Source organism: Protopterus annectens, chromosome 3.part0, assembly GCF_019279795.1.
Source record: "Protopterus annectens isolate FY-2018-M chromosome 3.part0, PAN1.0, whole genome shotgun sequence".
NCBI classification, from domain to species: Eukaryota; Metazoa; Chordata; order Ceratodontiformes; family Protopteridae; genus Protopterus; species Protopterus annectens.
The window spans coordinates 1,326,026,569-1,326,047,871 of record NC_056731.1 but is presented as its reverse complement, the minus strand read 5'-3'; the positions used below and the strand labels follow the sequence as shown (position 1 = coordinate 1,326,047,871).

Genomic DNA, 21,303 nt, shown 5'->3' with positions numbered 1-21,303 from the left:
TATATATATATATGTATATATGTATATATATATATATATATATTTATATATGTATATATATATATGTATATATGTATATATATATATATATATATGTATATATATATATATGTATATATATATATATATGTATATATATATATATATATATATATATATATATATATATATATATATATATATAGTTTATATATACATATTTTTGCTCCCCATTTATTTATTTATTTTATTTATTTTATTTGCAGTTGTTTAACCAGGATAGTCCATTGGGCCTAAAGAACCCATTTTCAATGGAGTCCTGGGGAGAAAAACTCCACATATAGATTATACAAAGATTAACTACCACACATAGATTACATGAAGATTACAGAGATTAACATTTGTACTATTTCTATTTATATAAGGGTGATCAAACATATGTAAATCAAAAGTAATAAAGACAAAATCAAAGTAGAAAATTTTTTGGAATTAAGGCTAGGTAGTTTGATGCAGAAGACTAAGAAATTACTGGTATAAGTAAGGAGATATATACTGCAGGCAAGCATGCTTTTGCTATATGGGATTTATGAGAAGGAGTAGAGAAAAAAATGTTGAAGTTAAGAGTAGGTTACGAGGGATGGGAGCAGGAGCATTCCCATGTGGATGTTAGATGAGAGTGTATAGTGATATTTTAAAATCTGGGAGGCTAGCAATTGTGCGAATGGAGGCGGGAAGGGAGTTCCATAGGCGTGCTAGAGAGAAGGATAGGAGGTTTTGTCCTGGGGGCTGGAGCGGTTTGTAAACTTCAATAAGGTTTTGATTGTTAGATCTTAGAAGTCTTTGTGTGTGGTGCATTTTAAAGGTAGTTGAGAGGGAGGGACAGAGGTATGGTTGGAATATGAGTTTATGAGCATATGTGAGCTGAGTATATGAGAGGTGGTTGGGAAGTTCTAGCCAGTTGAGTTTGTGGAGAGGTTCACAGTGATGTGTTGATGATTTGTTGCTGTTGGCAAATCTGGCTGGCTATTTTATTATAACAAGAGGACAGTTTGGTTTTGAGAGATGATTGTAGGTTTGTTGGAAGAGGGGCACCGTAGAGAAGGGGAGGAAAGGAGGAATGTAGTAGATCGAGTAAGCTTAGTAGATGAGGTGAGGAACCGATTTTGTCGGTAGAGCATGCCAAGTTTTTGGTGGGTTTTTTTATGTTTAGTAGTAGATGGAAGTTGAATTTAAGCTTGTTGTCGATTTGGACTCCTAATAGTTTGGTTTCAGATACCAGCTCTAGAGGTGTATTATTTTGGCTGGTGATGGAGAATAAATTTGGGTGGGCACCTGATATCTGGGGCAAGAAAAACTGAATAAAATGGCATTGGCTGCATGTTTTATACCCCTGACGACCTGACGTCATGGAAGAGGAGAGAGCAACTGACGCAGGACCCAAGACTTTGATATTCAGGCCGACTGAGGGCAACCTGCCAGCAGATTACCCAAATGTAATGACTGCAACAGTGGATACACTTGAACATCTACATTTATAGTAAATGTACACAACTGTACTTTTCCCATCTACTCGTCTAGGTTTCTCTTGAAGAGTGCTAGAGAGGAGCTCTGCCTAATGTAGATTGGAATCTTGTTCCAAAGCATAGGAAGTCTCAGCGACAGGAATCTATCCCTCCAGCGCGTCCTATTTATTGTTGTGGTGAGGTTTAGATCTCTAGAGCGTGTGGCTCGAGGGGATAAGGTTTTTATTTAGGTGGAGCATGTCCATCAATTTTGGGTTGGACATGGCCTTATATGTCAGGCAGAGATTACCTCTGAGCAGGCGGTATGCAACCGAGTACAGCTGGAGTTTCTTCAATCGAGTTTATAGGGCATCTGTTTGAGGCCAGTGATCCTCTTGGTGAGGTACTTCTGTGGTCTTCTCAGCTGTTGCAGCAGCAGAATCAGCTTAACATTAACCTTGCCTAATTTTTCAGTAATACCAGCATATGGGAATAGTGTCAAAAGCCTTGGTCAGGTCAATGTAAGCAGTGTGCATGGAATGCCATGGTCCACAGGCTCCATAACCTTTTCAAAGAAGTTTAATAGATTCAGGCAGTAGAACCTACCCTTCACAAAGCCAGACTGAGTAGGAGTTATATCAGTTAAGTTGCCTACATCTGCATAACCGAGTTCACATCTGCATAACTGAGTTCTACTATATATTCCATGGCATTGCATTTAAGGCTGGTGTGGCCTATAATTACCTGGGTCTGTAGAGGGGGCATCCTTGCATAGGGGAGTCCTAATAGCTATTCTGCTGGCATAAGTCTGAAACCCTGTAGGTATGTAGAGGTCGAACAGTTTAAGTAGTGGCTTTGATAGTTCATACTTGGTGCTGATGAAAATGCAGCCGGGATTGTTATCTGGTCCCACAGAAGTATTGATTTTAGCCTTTGACAGGGGTTCTTGCAATTGTTTCACTTTTATTTCAGGGAAACTGAATTTCTGAGTATTGGGGGCATGAATGTGGATAAGTGGGATAAAATCACCAGTTAAGAACATTTGCTACTGTGTTGGTTATATCCTTGGGATCAGAATATGTGATTTTATCATGGATAAGCTCCTTGCACGGTTGGATATTTTTTTAGTTATGTCAGGAGATTTTAAGGAACAAAAACATTATGGTTTCATTTAGTATTTGTAATGACATTGTGCTGTGCTTTTCATTTTCTAATAGTGCTCTTCCATTCAGTGTCCAACAAGGCTCATAAGAAGGAACTTAGCAAGCTTTTTCTGCTCAGGAGAAGGCCCTGCGGTTGTCATTTCTTCTTGAACCTCAGGCGAAATTTCAGAAGACATGGTTGAAGGCCCAAGAATTGAGTTCAGCACCTGTTTTCTTGGTTCTTCCTGACCTAGATGCACATGAGGGAGATTGCTGGTATTTAAAAGGTTTATGGGAACAACAGTGGAATTGCTGAACAAGACACTGCCCTAGCCCCTCCATCAAGGATGAATTCATAAGGTGGACCAAGCAGACATTGCAAAATCAAGGAATGCCGTTTGTAACACCAAAGAATGCTGATTCTTTTATTACAGATGTCCGTGATCTTGCCCTCAAGGTGACAGATGGACTACTTAAAGGTGCAAAAACCGTCTGGAGTCCTCCTTTTACCTGAAGGTACATCATCCTGAAAGTATTTCTGCCCCTTATTCTTACCTTAATAGTTTGGCACTTGTGCACCCTGTAAGTAATCAGTCAACACCAGAGTGATGCATTACATAAAAAAGTGTGAGACTTGCTTGTACCAATTATGTGGGCCAATCGTCATAGTATGTGAAATAGCCTGTCACCTAGGCTTTCTTCTTCAGGCTGCTTGTATTACCTCAGAACTGAATATTGCCTTAGACCATGCATTCTCTGCCCCTGGGAGAAAGGTCTCATCCACAGTTTCCAGCTCATCTTCCAAATCCTCAGAGTACTGTAAAAAGTCAGAGTTGAAGGGGCAACATACCAGAGAGGGACCTGTGTAACTGCCAGAAGCCTTTGCACTGATGGGCCAGTAATGCATCCTGGCCTTGAGCCTAAATCTAGCAACATAAATTTGTCTCACTCTGATTCCCTTCAAGATCAGATGTTTATCGTGTTTCACTGTTGCAGTCATTACACTTGGGTTATCCTGCTGGCAGGCTACCCGCAGTCGGACAGAATTCCAAAGTCTTGGTCCGGCGTCGGTTGCTGTCGCCTCTTCCCTAAGGTCGGTGTGCCAGGGGTATAAAAGATGCAGCCGACGCCATTTTCGTCAGTCTTTCTTGCAGCGCAGTGCCCGAAGCAAAAGCAGTTCGCAAGTGCCAGTCGGCTGACTCCTGAGATTTTCGTGTTAAAATTTCAGATCCGAAGTCTTCATTAAAAGCTAAGTACCCTGTTGGGGAAACTTTTTTCTTGCTCCAGACTGATGTCAGAAAAAGTTAATAATTGTATTTCTTGTGGGAAGCAAATACCTAATAAAGGGCTTTCATTCTTATTGTATTCCTTGTCTAGGCCTTGATCACGACGTTGCTAATTGCAGGTTTTGTGCTAGATTTAACCAACGTAATGTTAAGCGTCGGTACGATTTTGCTTTTCATTACTTTGGCCAAAGATTTAATTACATGATGTCGTCGGACAGCGATCCGACTACTGCAATTCACAAGAAACGAAAGGAAAAGGACAGGCGTCCGAGGTCCAAAACTGACGACGAGGCTTCTTCTAAGCCAGTCGCCGGTTCTCAGTGAAGCACTTTCGCAGCCCCTGACGCCCGCTACCTCAGAGCCGCAGGCTGCTTCTGACTCCCACGTGGAGCCGACTAGGCCGCTGGAAACTCAAGGTTTTGGACACTCAGAAAATATTCCCTCAGATGGGTCCGGAGCCGCTGAGCAGGCATCGGCTTCTGAGGGTGTTTTCAGGCCTACACAGTTGTATGTAAAACCGACTACAGCTTCAAAGGCAAAGACTAAAGCACCACTGAAGACAAAGAAGCAAGTGCAACAATCCCATGGACAGGCCTCCATGCCTAAAAAACAGATGCTCAAAATGGCCATAGACTTAATTACTTTGATCAGGGGTCCCCATCCCCCTCCTGATAAGAGGCCTAGGCAAGAGACAGAATATGAATCTTCAGATCAGGTTTCCATTTCCTCTGACTCCTCTTCTGAACAGGAATACTTTCTTCGTCCATATGAGGATTCTGATGCTGAAGAATCTATCCCTTCAGCTGCTCCTCCTGAGGATTATTCTTTTAGGGAAACCCTGCATACTATGAGGGCACACTTTCACTGGGAGAGCCAAGATTACTCAGAATCTAAGAAAAGTCTCAGAGACTTTCTTTTACTACCTCAGCACAGGCCTCTTGCTATTCCCCCTGTTTTAGACATTGTAGATGATGTATTTTCAGAGTCCAGCCTGCCTCCTGACTCTTTACCCCCTGCACCTGTTAAGCCAGACAGATACTACAGGGTTCCAGATTCACATAAATTTCTTTATAAAAACCCTGCTGTTGACCAAGAATCTATATCTCAGGGTCCCAAAGTGGTCAAGGCTTCCACTGCAAAAAACCCTATTCCCTCTGATATATAGGGATTCAGGGACACTGGACAGATGATGGGGAAGAAGGTTTACACTTATGCTACCTTGGCTGTAAGGACTTTAAATTGTCAGTTTCATATGCTAAAATGTCAGCAATACTTAATGTCACTGCTAAAACAAAAAATGTTGACAAATTTTGAATGTGCATGAAACAAGGAAATGCAGTATTTATTGCATGCAGCTGAACAAGTGAGAAAGCATACTTTGCAATGTGGTTTTGATTCTCTGGAGGCCTCTTGCAGGGCCGCTGTTACGGGTTCTGTCATTAGGAGACATGCTTGGTTAAAGGAACAGAATCTGCCTGATCATGTTAAAGCAAAATTATTGGATGCTCCATTACAGCATGATACTTTGTTTGGTGTTAAAGCAGAAGAGGTGTTGAAGAAAATGGAGGACAAAGCGAAATCTATGCAGACAGTTAAGGATTTCTTACAGATACAGTCACCCAGATTTAGCAGGAACTGGCCTACAAAAAATTGGTCCTTTCCAGTGTCAGACAGAACACAAAGAGGCAGATACAGATGCCCGAGAGGCAGATCCCAGCCCCCAAGGCTCATACAGGCCTAAACAATGGGGTGCTTCTACCTCCAAAAGCGGAGAAGACAAATCACAGCCGTACAGGAAACAGTCCCAATGACTTTCCTCTGCCAGTATCAAGCACTTATCTTTTGGCAGCCCCCTTAGGGGGAAAACTAGTACTTTTTTCACAAAATTGGCACATGATCACCCAGGACAAATGGGTCTTGAATATAGTGTCTCAGGGCTACAGGTTCCACTTTCACACCCTGCCAAGGGCAAAAGGTATGCCAGACCTGCCACACAATCAATGGGCAGAGGCACAAAAGCAAGTTTCATCCCTCATGGACATGAGGGCCATTCAGCGAGTACCACAGCAAGAGCAGGGACAAGGATTTTACTCAAGATTTTTCTTGGTACCCAGAAAGGACAAAGCCTGGAGATCAGTACTGGACCTGTCTATTCATAGGTTCATAGGTTCATACTAGGCTATCTGCCCGAGGGCATTTACAAGCCTAGCCCATCGTTTTGTGGCTTACGCCACCCCTTTAGTATGGGGAACTATACCCATTATTTTGCTGTGCCTCTGTCGAGCAGTGACACTGAGGTAATCCCTGGGGTATATCTGTGATTTCCCATCCATTGGTCAAGATTTCTCTTGAACAAGGCCAGCGAGGTGCTCTGCCTCACATGTACCGGGATTTTGTTCCACAGCATAGGGAGTCTTTGGGTGATGAATCTATCCCTCCAGCACGTCCTATTAATAGCCGTGTCAAGGTTTAAGTCTCCCGCCCTTGTGGCTCTGATGGATCTAGATTTTTTGAGGTGAAGCATATTCATCAAATCTGGGTTTGACATGGCCTTGTATGTTAGGCAAAGGTCACCTCTGAGCAAGCGGTAAGCGACTGAATAGAGCTGGAGTTCTTTCAGTCGGGCAGCATAGGACAGATTTTTGAGACCCTTTATCCTTTTGGTGAGGAACTTTTGTGGCCTCTCCAGCTGTTGCAAGTGTCGTGTCAGATACATTCCGAATGGGGCATTGTACTCAATCATTGGTCTGATGAGTGATGAGTAAAGGGAGACTATGACCTCCCTTGATCTAGATGAGAATCCCTTCATGATAAGGTGGGCAATGTAGCAGGTCTTCCTAACTACTTTAGCTACATGGGTGTCGAATGACAGACTACTATCAACCTGGGTCCCCAGGTCCCTGATAACTTTTTCTGTGCTCAGTGGATTTCCACCTATTTGGTAGATAGGGGTAACCTTGTTTTTCCCGAAGGGTATGACTATGCATTTTTTGGCATTTAACTTTAGGCCGTGGCTCTGGCACCAGTTATCTGTTTCTGTGAGACCCTTCTGAAGGATATCTGTATCAGATGTGTTTTCTACTATGGCGCCCAGTTTGCAGTCATCTGCAAACTTTGTCAGCCATAACCTTGTCAGCCATAACCCTCCTGTGTTTGCTTGAACTTCGGAAAAGTAGATGCCAAACAAGAGTGGGCCCAGGACTGAGCCCTGTGGGACACCACTTGTGACAGGCTTTGAGTCTGACATGGCGCCAGCAACTCTGACCCTGTGGGTTCTGTCACTCAGCCAGTTTGCAACCCATCTTGTGATGTATGGGTTGACACATTTCTGGACGTTTCAAAATGTTAACTTTGCAGCAGCTTCTGCCCATGCTGGGCAAGAAGGCTTGGCTTGTAACTTTGGACCTAAAGGAGGCATACCTGCATGTCCCAATCAGACAATCTTGCAGACGATGCCTCAGATTCATAGCTGGCTCAATGCACTACCAATTCTCTGCACTGCCCTTTGGCTTATCTACTGCGCCCAGGGTCTTCACAAAATGCCTGGCACCAGAAATTGCTTTTTGCAGACAGAGGAATTCAAATATATCCTTACTTGGACGACTGCCTTATTCAAACAGAGAACAAGGACATTCTACTAAAGCATCTGGCGTTTGTAAAAAGATTACTAATTTGCCTAGGGTACACAGTAAATGAAAAGAAATCAAAACTAGTACCCTCTCAAGAGATAATATTCCTGGGTGCAAGCTTAAATACAACTGGCCCAGATGGCTTATCTCACGCCAGACAAAGGAAAATGACTTCCTACTTCAAAATGTTGGCAACAAAGACCCAGTTATCTGCAAGAAAAATTCTGCAGGCTTTGGGCTTCATGGCAGCCTGCATTCTGCTAATTCCATATGCAAGGCTGCATATGAGGAAACTACAATGGTATCTAAAAAGTGTTTGGACTCAACATTGCCACAGCCTGGAAACATTAATTACCCTCATTCCCTGCCTGCAACAGGAGTTTCGATGGTGGGCACAGGCCTGTCACCACAACAAGGGACAGCCATTCACTTTACCCACATCCAGGCAGACATTAACAGACGCATCAGATTATGCCTGGGGGGGCCCACATGGCAGGAAAATGTAGTCAGGGCACATGGCCCTCAAGCCAAATGCAATCCAACTGCCAACTACAGAGATTCTGCATAAGGACATATCACAAGCAAGCATGGAAAGTGGATGCTCTATCATTCATCTGGAAAACCCTTAGTGTATGTCTTTCCATCCACTGCCTCTCCTCCCCAAGGTACTCCTAAAGGTCAGACAAGAGAAGCCAAAAATGATACTGATTGCCCCAAACTGACCCCGCCAGCATTGGTACCCAATCCTAAAGAGCTTGTCTCAAGGCCCAGCCTGGACATTGCCTCATATTCCCCACTTACTAACCCAACAACGCAATCGGATCCTGCACAGCCAACTCAGAACCCTAAATCTGGCAGCATGGCGGATAATGTAACCATTCAGAACACACCTCTCTCTAAAGTAGTTATGGATGTTATTTTGGAGGCCAGGAGGCCCAGCACCAGAAAATCTTATGCAGAAAAATGAGAGAGATTCTGTGCTTGGAACCAGGCACAAGGAATTGACATGCTTGTACTAAATATTCCTCAGATTTTACAGTACCTAACTGAGATGCTGGACAAAGGCCTATCCTTTTCATCAATTAAGATCATGCCTCTGACATTTCAGCAAATTACAATACGGACCCACCTATTTTTTTCACATCCAGTGCTAAGGCAGTACCTCAGAGGGGCCAAAAACATAAGACCTACTAGGAGAGCACCAATACCTGCATGGGACCTCAATTATGTCTTGGAAAAACTCACACTGCCTCCTTTTGAGCCAGCCAATACAGCTGAGATATCAAGGAGAACAGCTGTGCTCCTAGCAATAACCTCGGCAAGAAGAGTCTCAGAGTTACAGGCAGTATTGGCTGTGGAACCTTTTATAATTTTCCATCCAGACAGGGTTTCTCTGAGGACAAACCCAATATTTATGCCTAAGGTAGTGTCCAGTGTGGCCCTTAACCTTTTATCCAAACCCACAGAATAAGGGGGAGAGAGTTCTGCTTTCTTTGGACATACACAGACAGCTACGCTTCTATTTGGCCGACTCTTGAAATTTTCGAATTCTAGTTTCAGAACCGAAGTCTTCACTAAAACTAAGTACCCCGTTGGGGAAACTTTTTCTTGCTCCATACCGATGTCAGTAAAAGTTAATAATTGCATTACTTGTGGGAAGCAAATACCTCATGAGGATTTCCATTTGTACTGTATTCCTTGCCTAGACCCTGATCATAACGTGCCTAGCTGTCTGTTTTGTGCTAGAGTTAACCAATGGACTAAACGTCGGTATATCTTTGCCTCAAAATATTTTGGAAACAGATTTAACTATCCTGAAATGTCGTCGGATAGCAATCCGACTACCGGAGTTCACAAAAAACGCAAAGAAAAGGACAGAGAGAGACCGTCTAGGTCCAAAACCGACAATGAAGCTTCTCCTAAGCCAGTCGCTGGTACTCGGTGAGGTGCTTTCGCAGCCCCTGATACCTGCTACTTTCGAGTCACAGGCCTCTACAGAGACCCATGTGGAGTCTGACACGCCGTAAGATTCTCAAAGTATTGTACCTGCAGATGTCTCTCCCTCGGATGTGTCTGGTGCTGCTGAGCAGGCACCGGCTTCTGAGGGTGTCTTCAGGCCTCAGCATTTCTATATAAAACTAACGCCGGCTTCAAAATCGAAGACAAAAGCAACTTCTAAAGCTAAAAAAAACGATGCATGAGCCACATGCTCAGGCCTCTATGCCCAAAAAGCAGATTATCACAGTGGCTGAAGACCTAATTATCTTGATCAGGGGTTTACCAACCCCTCCTGATAAGAGGCCTAGGCAAGACACTGATTATGAATCTTTAGATCAGGATGTTCATCGTGTTTCACTGTTGGGTGCCCACAATGGTGGGCACAAGCCTGTCACCTCAACAAGTGACAGCCATTCACCTTACTCACAGCCAGGCAATCAATTACAGACGCTTCAGACTATGCCTGGGGAGCCCATATGGCAGGAAAATGTATTCAGGGAGCATGGCCCGCAAGCCAAATGCATCTTCATATCAATCAAAAAGAGATGCTAGCTGTTCAAAATGCCCTGACAGCCTTCAAGGATTTGCTTCATCCACGGCAGCTACTAATAAAGGCAGACAATACAACAGTTATGTGGTACATAAACAAGCAGGGAGGCACTCATTCCTACCCCCTCTGCAGACTAGCCATGACTTTGTGGTACACAGCACTGGACTACCAAGTACACCTGCAAGCACAATTCCTGACAGGAAAGACAAATACACTGGCAGACGAGCTAAGCCGAAACCTCATGGTTCCCCACGAGTGGAAACTGGATCCACAAATCTTCACCATGATAACAAGGAAATGGGGACGCCCAGACATAGATCTATTTGCCTCCCCACACATTTGCCAACTACAGAAATTCTGCACAAGGACTCCTCACAGTCAAGCATGGAAAGTGGATGACCTATCTTTCAGCTGGAAAACCCTTACAGTATATGCCTCTCCCCCACTGCCTCTCCTATCCAAGGTACTCCTAAAGGTCAGACAAGAGAAGCCGAAAATTATACTTATTGCCCCAGACTGGCCATGCCAGCACTGGTGTCCAATCTTAAATAGCTTGTCTCAGGGCCCAGCCTGGACATTACCTCTTATTCCTCACTTACTGACCCAACAGAACAATCAGATCCTGCACAGCAAACTCAAAACTAAACCTGGCAGCATGGTGAATACAGTGACAATTCACAACACACCTCTTTCTAAAGCAGTTATGGATGTTATTCTGGAGGCCAGAAGGCCAAGCACCAGGAAATCTTTTGCAGAAAAGTGGAAAAGATTCAGTGACTGAAATCGGGCACAAGGTTTTGATACGCTGGAACCAAACATTCCTCAAATTTTACAATACTTAACTGAGATGTTAAACAAAGGCCTATCCTTTTCATCAATCAAGATCCATGCCTCTGCCATTTCAGCTCATTACAATACGGACCCTCCTATTTTTTCTCATCCACTACTAAGGCAGTATCTCAGAGGGGCCAAAAACGTAAGACCCCCAATAAGAGCACCAACACCTGTATGGGATCTCAATTTTGTCTTGGAAAAACTCACACTGCCTCCTTTCGAGCCAGCCAGTACAGCTGATATAAAATTTTTATCATGGAAAACAGCTCTGCTCCTAGCAATCGCTTCAGCAAAAAGAGTCTCAGAGCTTCAGGCATTAATAGCTGTGGAACCTTTTATAATCTTTCATCCAGACAGGGTTTCTCTGAGAACAAACCCTTATTTTATGCCTAAGGTAGTGTCCAGTGTGGCCTTCAATCAAACCATTCATTTGCCTACCTTTTATCCAAACCCACAGAGTAAAGGGGAGAGACTTCTGCGTTCTTTGGACATACACAGACAACTACGCTACTGTTTGGACAGAACTAAAGCTTTTACAAAAACAGAGCAACTTTTGGTGGCATGCGCTGCAGGATACCAAGGAAAGGCCATTTCAAAGCAGACTATTTCAAAATGGATAGGCCATTGCATTTGTTTCTGCTATTTTCAACATGGCAAATCAATGCGTAAGGGCATTAGGCCACATTCAACCAGAGCAGCAGCCACTTCAGCAGCCTTTCTCAGAGAAGTACCAACCAAGGATATTTTAGAGGCTGCAACTTGGACTTCAGTGCACACCTTTACAAAGCACTACCACTTACCTCTTTACCCTAAAGCCAGAGCAGGCTTCGCCACTGCAGTTCTGCAGGGCCTCATAGCCTCACCTAATTCTATTTAGACCCAGCCACCCAACCTGAGCTTTGGGATTCTACCCAAATGTAATGCCTGCAACAGTGAAACACGATGAACATAGTACAGTTGTGTACCTACCATAAATGTAGGTGTTCGAATGTATTCACTGTTGCAGTCCAGGTTACCCACCCTCAATCCCACTTTCGTTGCTGGGACTTATCTGTACTTCTTTATCCTATACAACCTATGTGGTGTATTTGCTTGTAGATGACGGTAATGTTTATTTTTAGTGAATGCATTTTTATTGGCATAATTTTTAGCCTACCCTTTTGGGGGCACCTGACATCTGGGGCAAGAAAAACCTGAAGAAAATGGCGTCTGCTGCATCTTTTATACCCCTGGCGCACTGACGTCAGGGAATAGGTGACAGCAACCGACGCCAGACCAAGACTTTGGAATTCAGGCCGACTGTGGGTAGCCTGCCAGCAGGATAACCCAAGTGTAATGACTGCAACAGTGAATACACTCTAACATCTACATTTTAATGGTAGGTACACAACTGTACTTTTCTCTTTCTTCCGATTCCTCTTCTGATCAGGAATTGTCTATACCACCCTATGAGGATTCTGATGCAGAGGAATCTATCCCATCTGCATCTCCTCCTGAAGAGTATTCCTTTTGGAGAAACCTTGCATACTTTGAGGGAGCACTTTCACTGGGAGAGTCAAGAGTTCTCAGAATCAAAAAAGAGGCTTAGGGATTTCCTTCTTCTCCATCAGCATAGGCCTTTAGCCATACTTCCTATTTTAGATATTATGGATGATGTGTTTTCGGAGTCAAGCTTGACTCCAGACTCCTTACCTCCGGCTCCTAGCAAGCCAGACAGATATTACAGGGTTCCTGACTCGCACAAACATTTATTTAAAAACCCTGCTGCTCACCCTGAAACCATTTCACAGGGTCCAAAAGGTATAAAGATCTCAACAGCAAAAAATCCTACCTCCTCTGATAGAGACTCCAGGGCAGTGGATCGATGGGGAAAGAAGGTTTATACATCTGCAACCTTGGCAGTTAGGGCCTTAAACTGCCACTTTCATATGCTCAAGTATCAACAGCATGTTATGGGATTACTGAAACAGAAAATTATGTTGATTTCTGAATGTGCAGAAAATAAAGAATTGCAGGAATTATTGCATGCAGCAGAACAAGTTTGAAAGCATACTTTGCAATATGGGTTTGATTCCTTAGAGGCCTCCTGCAGGGACGCAGTTACTGGATCTGTGATTAGAAGGCATGCCTGGCTAAAAGAGAAAAAATTACCTGATCATGTTAAAGCTAAATTGCTGGATGCACCTTTACAGCATGATACTCTGGTATTAAGGCAGAAGAGGTTTTAAAGAAAATGGAAGACTAAAGCGAAGTCTATGCAAACTGTAAAAGACGTCTTACAAGTGCAGCCACCAAGATTCAGTAGACACTGGCCTACAAAAAATTGGTCCTTTCCTGTGTCTGACAGAGCTTAACGGGGCAAATCCAGGTGCCCTAAAGGTTCTAGATACCAATCACAGAATTCTTACAGGTCAAAGCAATGGGGTGCCTCTACCTCCAAATCTGGAGAAAATAAAGCGCAACCCTACAGTAAATAGTCTCAATGACTTCCCTCTGCCATCACCAGGCACTTATCTTTTGGCAGCTTCCACAGGGGGAAAGTTAGCACTTTATGCTCAGAATTGGCAGTTAATAACCCAGGACAAGTGGGTAAACATAATATCCCAGGGATACATATTCCACTTCCACACTCTGCCAATTCCAAATGGTTGGCCAGATCTGCCAACAAATCAATGGACAGAGGCACAGAAACAAGTTACGTCCCTCATGGATATGGGGGCTATTCAGCCAGTGCCAGAACAGGAAAAAGGACAAGGGTTTTACTCAAGACTGTTCTTGGTACCCTGAAAAGACAAGGCCTGGTGCCCAATACTGGATTTATCAATTTTGAACACATTCCTAGACATTCCAAATTCAAAATGCTAACTATGCTGCAGCTTCTGCCCATGCTGGGCAAGAACGCTTGGCTAGTGACTTTAGACTTAAAAGAGGCATACCTGCATATCCCAATAAGGGAATTGTGCAGAAGATACCTCTGTTTCAAGACTGGCTTTATGCATTATCAATTCTCTGCACTGCCCTTTAGCTTATCGACTGCGCCCATAGTCTTTACAAAGTGCCTGGCACCAGTAATTGCATTTTGCAGACAGAGGTATACAAATCTATCCTTACTTGGACAACTGTCTCATTCAAGCAGAGAACAAGGACATTCTTCATCAGCATCTGGTGTTTGTGAAAAGGCTTCTAACATGCCTAGGGTACACAATAAACGAAAAGAAATCACAACTGGTACCCTCTCAAAAGATAACATTTCTGGGTGCAAGCTTGAATACAACTGCCCAGATAGCTTTCCTCACGCCAGGCAAACAAAGGCAACTGACTATTTACTTCAAACAGATGGCAACAAAAACCCAGTTATCTGCAAGACAAATTCTGCAGGCTTTGGGGTTCATGGCATCCTGCATTCTACTGATTCCATATGCAAAACTGCATATGAGGAAACTACAGTGGTACCAGTGGAAACAATGATTCCTCTCATTCCCTGCCTACAACAGGTGTTTCTTTGGTGGGCAGAGGCATGTCGCCAAAACATGGGACAGTCCTTCACTCTACCCCCTGCCAGCTAAACCTTAACTACAGACGCATCAGACTATGCATGGAGGGCCCACCTGGTGGGATTATGCATTCAGGGCATATGGACCCCAAAGTAAATGCATCTGCATATCAACCAAAAAGAGTTGTTAGCTGTTCAAAATGCTCTGACAGCCTTCAAGGACGTACTTCATCCAGGACAACTACTGATAAAGATGGACAACACCACGGTTATGTGGTACATAAACAAGCAGGGGGGCACGCACTCATACCCCCTTTGTAGACTAGCCATGGCATTGTGGGAGACAGCCTTGACCTACCAAATACATTTTCAAGCTCAATTCCTGCCAGGAAAGCAAAATACTCTGGCAGACGACTTAAGCAGAAACCTTATGGACTCTCACGAGTGGCAACTGGATCCACAAATCTTCAGCAAGATAACAAAGAAATGGGGGAGCCCGGACATAGACCTATTTGCTTCTCCTCGGAATTATCAACTGGACAAATTCTGCACAAGGCCTTACCACAGACAAGTATGGAAAGTGGATGCCCTGTCCTTCAGTTGGAAAAACCTATCAGTTGACGCCTTTCCTCCTCTGCCTCTTCTTCCCAAGGTCCTACTAATGGTCAGGCAAGAAAAAACAAAAATGCTACTAATTGTCCTGGACTGGCCCCGCCAACACTGGTATCCAATCCTAAGGAATATGTCTCAATTTCCCAGCTTGGTCCTTGCCTCAAATACCTCACTTACTGTCTCAGCAAAACAATCAGATCCTGTACAATCCGCTCCAAACAATGAACCTGGCAGCATGGCTGATCATGTAGTTATTCAAACACCACCTCTCAGTAAATCTGTGTTGAATGTCATTTTGGAAGCCAGGAGGCCTAGTACTAGAAAATCTTATGCTGATAAATGGAAGAGATTCTGTGCTTGGAACCAAGCACAAGGAACTGACACAGCAGAGCCAAATATTCCTCAGATTTTACAATACTTGACTGAGATGCTTGACAAAGGCCCATCTATTTCATCAATAAAAATCCATGCCTCTGCCATCTTGGCTCATTACAACACAGAATCACTGATCTTTTCTCACCCCTTGCTAAAACCGTATATTAGAGTGGCGGAAAATTTAAGGCCTCCCAGAAGATCACCAATTCCTGCATGGGACCTCAATTTTGTGTTGGAAAAGCTCACCCTGCCTCCATTTGAACCAGCTGCTACTGCAGATACAAAGTTTTTATCATGGAAAACAGCTTTGCTCCTGGCAATTACTTCAGCAAGAAAGGTCTCAGAGCTTCAGGCCCTCATGGCTGTGGAGCCTTTTTATCATATTTTCCCCAGACAGGGTATCCCTCAGGACCAATCCTTCCTTTGTGCCTAAGGTGGTTTCCAGTGTGGCTCTTAATCAAACTATTCATCTGCCAGCTTTTTATCCAAATCCGCAGAACAAGGGGGAACAGATTCTGCATTCCTTGGACGTACACAGACAACTGAGATTCTACTTGAGCAGGACTAAAGCTCTAAGAAAAACTGAGCAGCTACTGGTGGCATTTGCTGCAGGATCAGAGGGAAAAGCTATTTCAAAGTGGATAAGCCACTGCATTCGTTTCTGATACTTACATCATGGTAAACCGGTACCCATGGGCATTAGGTCTCATTCCACCAGGGCTGCAGCTACATCAGCAGCTTTTCTCAGAGGGGTACCAACCAAACACATTCTAGAAGCTGCTACTTGGAGTTCTGTTCATACTTTTACAAAGCATTATCATTTGCCTCTCTTCTCTAAGTTCAGGGCAGGCTTTGCCACTGCAGTTCTACAGGGCCTTATAGCTGCCCCTAATGCTGTTTAGCTCCAGCCTCCCATTCATAGCTTTGGGATTCTACCCAAGTGTAGTGACTGCAACAGTGAAACACGAAGAACATAGTACAGCTTTGTACACTTACCGTAAATTTAGATGTTCGAGTGTATTCACTGTTGCAGTCCATTTTATTCTGGGGTTTTTCTCTTTCCTTCACTATGTTCTACAGCCTTTGTGGTGTATTAGCTTTTAGATGAAGGTAAAGTTTATGTTATTGCATCTATATATAGTTTATATATATATTTATATATATATATTTTTTTTGCTCCCCATTTGGGGGGCACCTGATGGGGCAAGAAAAACTAAAGAAAATGTTGCCTGCTTTATAACCCTGACGACCTGACGTCATGGAAGAAGAGACAGCAACCGACGCAGGGCCCAAGACTTTGGAATTCAGGCCAGTTGACAGCAGATTACCCAAATGTAATGACTTCAACAGTGAGTACACTCGAACATCTACATTTATGGTAAGTACACAACTGTACTTTTGCTTACATATACAAGGGCTCTCCCTTCTCAGTGTGGACTATGGCGAAACTATTTCTCAAGGATGGCCTATACTAATAACTGTGGAGGAGGTGCTGGAAAAGTTAACTTGTTCTTTTGAGTAAAGCTGCTTGGTGACACTTTAGTTTCATTTTTCCAAGAACTAGTTTCTTTTCTCCTGGCCAGTAGCTCTCTGAGTGCATCTTTCACAGACATAGAATTTTAAAACAAACTCTTCTGTTATATAAGATGTGGCATTTAAAGTAAGTTAACCTGACTGTTCAGCTGGCAGCCTTTTATCCTAGCCCCCCCCCCCCAAGTGAAATGAACTTGCAAGTTTTCATAGGAAGCTTAACTACCTAGGAAAACCTAAATATCTTTGGCAGTATCTGTTAGTCTCCTTTATGTCAGGCAAATAGGACAGGTCTGTCCCTAAATTCTAGCTAAATTGTTAGCAAACCACTTCACCTTTTGTTATGAGAACAGTGGAAGCAATGTGGAGGGACCATGGATTGTGAATTGTATACCTCAACAGTAACCCTCTGAACAGGTATAGTTTAGGTGTGATCACTGCTGTAGTATAATTTTCCCATCCTTCTTGCACAGTTTTCTGCCTTGAGAGGGCAGAACTGAAGGAGACGAGACATTCATTACAGGTGGTAAGGCCATAACTCTGTATCTGAGGGGGCCTGCTATAGTGGCCAGTAGCAGGTTCTTATGAATTTCACTACAGAAACTCTGAAGGCAAGGGAAACATCTTTTTGTCCTTAGGGCCATTCACTGTTTTTCATAAGAACATAAGTCTTCATACTAATTCATTACTTGTGCTTAATATGCTAGTCCGATTTAGTAATGAATAAAGCTATATAACTGGCAGTGCTCTGTGATATTCAGAGAAGATGGGCAGTTTGAGTTTTGTGCCAATTAGGCAGGGAAATTCTGTCTAAGAAATTCTTGCAAAAACATTTTGCTGGTTTATATTGTGTTTTGTTGTAGGGAGTCGTGGAGAAGCTCCAAAGTAGCAGACAAGGAATTATTGCAGTAGGGCAGCAGTTGTTTCCCACACTTTTTATTGAGACTTAACTAGCTAAAGCTTCATTTGGATGAGATAAACTAGTCCAGTACTCAGCTCTATGTAAAATAATAAGCCCTCTCTCTATACTCCCTTACCTCCACAATATATGCACATATTTATGTATGGATATATGTTTGTGTGGTTACAGTTAATTTTATCCGGTCAGCTAATACTGACCAAGTGAACTGGTGTTTGTGTTTTATTGAAAGTGCGTGTGTTTGAGTGCTGGAAGTTTCAAATGTTGGGATCATTCATTTTCTTTATGGTGTGTGAGGTTTGCTAGCATGCAGGTAAGTGGGGATATTTTCTAATGCAGAATGTTTTAGCACTGGACTAAGGTGTGTGTGTGCGTGTATACATGCAAGTGTTTGAGGTTTATTTTTAGACTGATGGCTAGGTAAGGGCAAATGTTTAGTGTTGGGTTCATTTAGTTATGTGATGTGTGTAAGTGTCTTGTGTAGTCTACCTTTAGAGAAATGTTTTTTTTATTAGATACTGTTTAGGGTTAGAGGCAGTGGCAAGGTTAGGGTTACTATATTTGGTAAGGTGGTATGGAGGAGCTAAGTGAGACATACATGATGATCGTTTTAGATGGTGAGTAGCTCACAGGATATTCTCTGTATAAAAGTAAAACCATGCTGGAACATTTAAGAGCCAGTATAGCGTATACAATTTGGTGCTACTTTTAATATAGCAAAGCTTTAGCTTTTCAAGTTTGTACAAGTACATTGTTAAAATTCTGCAGTTATGTGTAATATCCATGCGGGAGGTCACATTGCATAGTGATAAAACTTTGAATGTTGACTACATGTATGGGGACAGAATTATTTATTTACTTTTTATAACTGCAGTGTGGATGCGTCCTAAAATAGCTGCATGTCACTTAAGGAAATAATGCCTGTTTGGCAGGTCACTGACGGTCAGATCACACAGTCCTTTGAAATTACTACTGGCAGAAGGATTTGCTTGGGTGATCATTTTATGTCTGGGTTAAATGTAATATCTAGTCTGAATCTGGAATGAGAGCTTAAGCCTTGTATTTATATATTTGATTAATAGTGATGTGCATTATGAATTTTTAATATAAATGCTATTTTCTGTGATGTAATAAAACTAAGCACTAACTTGAAGTTATGCTGATACCAGTGCATAGGCTGCCCATCTTTCTTTCTCACACCTTTCATTATTAATTTACAAAATATCTTCCTTTATTAATATAAATGTTTTTTCATAGTTTTATTTTTATAGTAATATAGTTATGTACCAGATAATGGGAAATTAGCGATAAGCAGAAGTCCTGCAGAGTTCCAAAGCCGCATTGTTCCCCTTCTGTGTGACAGGTGTCAGTTGAAAAGAGCTACAAAGAATGGAGTAACCTTTATTTAACTGTAACTTAGCTGGAGACACAAGTGATATTTTATTACAAGTCTGTTTTTTATTCATTTCATTGTAATTTTTTTTTTTTTTTTTTTTTTTTTTTTTAGTTTTTTGGCGATGCATATTTTTATAGTAACAACCAAAAAGCAGACTTGACTCTTGATATCACTATTAAAGTGGAAGATGCAAATGACAACACACCTGAATTTACTGAGAAAGTTTTTAGGATATCGGTTCCTGAAAATGCTAAAACAGGTAATTCAACTTTAGAAATAATATATTTAGATTTTGAAGTCACATGTTATGCTCAGGTCTTCACTTTCTAAGTTTTTTAGTTTACCTGCTTTACGCTGTTTTCATCACTGCTGTTTCTCCTTCACAGGAGTAAAGAAAAGTTAAATAACTTGCATTTTATCACAGTTCTTTGTTTTAAATAACATTACATTTCAGAAGTTTGTGTATGTATATGTATGCACACATATGCATGTGCATGCACACATTTTGTTCATGCATACATGTGTGCGCTTGTGCATACTTGGAGATTTAATGACTTTCTGGAGCATGAAGGGTCAACTCTGACTTTGGGTGTCTGTTAGGGGTGATAGAAATACTTTGTTGGAGGCTGTTTTCTAGATTGACTAGCCGGAGTTTTGCAGTCTGGAAGATTCTAACTAGGCCTTATAATTAACCATCTGAAGTAGGAAAATTAATTTGTCAGCAACCTGTGGGTATGGATCCGATATCGGATCCGAACCAGCATGGTTTATCCAGCTATGGATCCGAGCTCCTAACTCCTCCCCTCACCCATAATGCCCTGCTCTCCCTACATGACCCCAGATCTAGTTTGCCACGCATGGTGTAGGCTGGATTTTTCTGAGCTCCAAAGCTAAGTTTTATATTTTCTTAATTAAGGGTTTTAAAACTTAAAATTTTATTTACTTGTGTGAAAGTTATAGGTTTCCCTTTTTATATTTTTTGGGTTAATTTAACTTAGTTTTTACCCTCCCCTCGCTGGTACGTAGCTGTGTGTGTGTGTGTGTGTGTCTATTTTGGGGCCTTCGTGTGAGTGTGTTTATTTTTTTTTATTACTATTTTTAAAAAAAAAAAAAATATATAGTTATGTCTGAGGCCCCAAAGGCAATTTTTTCAAAGTGCTCCGAGTGTGGCCATAAGCTTTCTCCTGCTGATGGCCACACTCGGTGCTTTCGATGCCTTGGGGTTGAACACCTCACTTCAGGGTGTTCAATCTGTGCAGGGTTCAACCCCAGGGCATTGAAGGAGCGGAGGTCGAAGCTGGTCTTGGCGGGACTCTTGCCCCCAGACTCTGCTTCGGCCCCCGCCCCCTTGGTGGTCACTGCTTCTGCAGTCCCTGCCTTGCCTGCTCCCCCTCCTCCACCCGGGACTCAAACTCCCGCCAAAGGGTCGGAGGAGAGGGAAGCCAGGAAAAAGGACCGGAGAGAGAAGCACCACAAGCGGCGGGCCAAGACCTCCGCTTTCGCCCCGCTAAGCGGGGTTCTCTTCCGGCCTCTCTGGCTGCTGGCTCTCCCCCTCCTCGGCTCCGGTCCCCGTGCTTTTCACCGGAGCCTGAGGATGAGGAGACCCGACCTCGTTCAAGGCTATCGAGGCGGCACTCAAGGCCTACCTCGGTAGCCTCGTCGAGGTCTACTTACAGCCTCTCCGATGCTGATCTGGACTGGATGATGCGAAGGTTCATCCAGGCCCAGATGCAGATGGGAGTGCTCCTGCCTCCCCCCCCCCCCCTCTGGGGGGGAGCTCGACCCCATTTTTTAAGCCCATTGCTCCTTCTCCGACCCGCTACCCGGGTTTGGAGCCGGGCAGCCTCGGAGCCTGGGGTGGGTCGGCGCTGACAGTACTGGGTACTTCGGATCCGACCCTGCCCTCGAGTCTGTCGGATCCGACCTCTCGGAGCCTTGGCCCGAGCTTTGGATCCGAGGGACTCAGTGTGCCTTCAGCACCATCATTCTCGTTGCGCACTGGTCCCTCGGATCCGAGGGGCTCTGCGCCGGCTCCGATCCGCTCATCGGATCTGAGGG

The 21,303-nt window shown here is 43.3% G+C and overlaps 1 protein-coding gene across 1 annotated transcript in view; it reads left to right on the top strand.

Moving 5' to 3' along the window:
• Positions 1 to 21,303, top strand: part of LOC122796733 (desmocollin-3-like) — a 1,348,840-nt gene that overhangs the window by 598,193 nt on the left and 729,344 nt on the right. Inside the window, exon 6 of the mRNA XM_044065442.1 lies at positions 19,357 to 19,504. Within this exon, the coding sequence (XP_043921377.1) occupies positions 19,357 to 19,504 (148 nt within the window). The remainder of the gene's footprint in view (positions 1 to 19,356; positions 19,505 to 21,303) is intronic.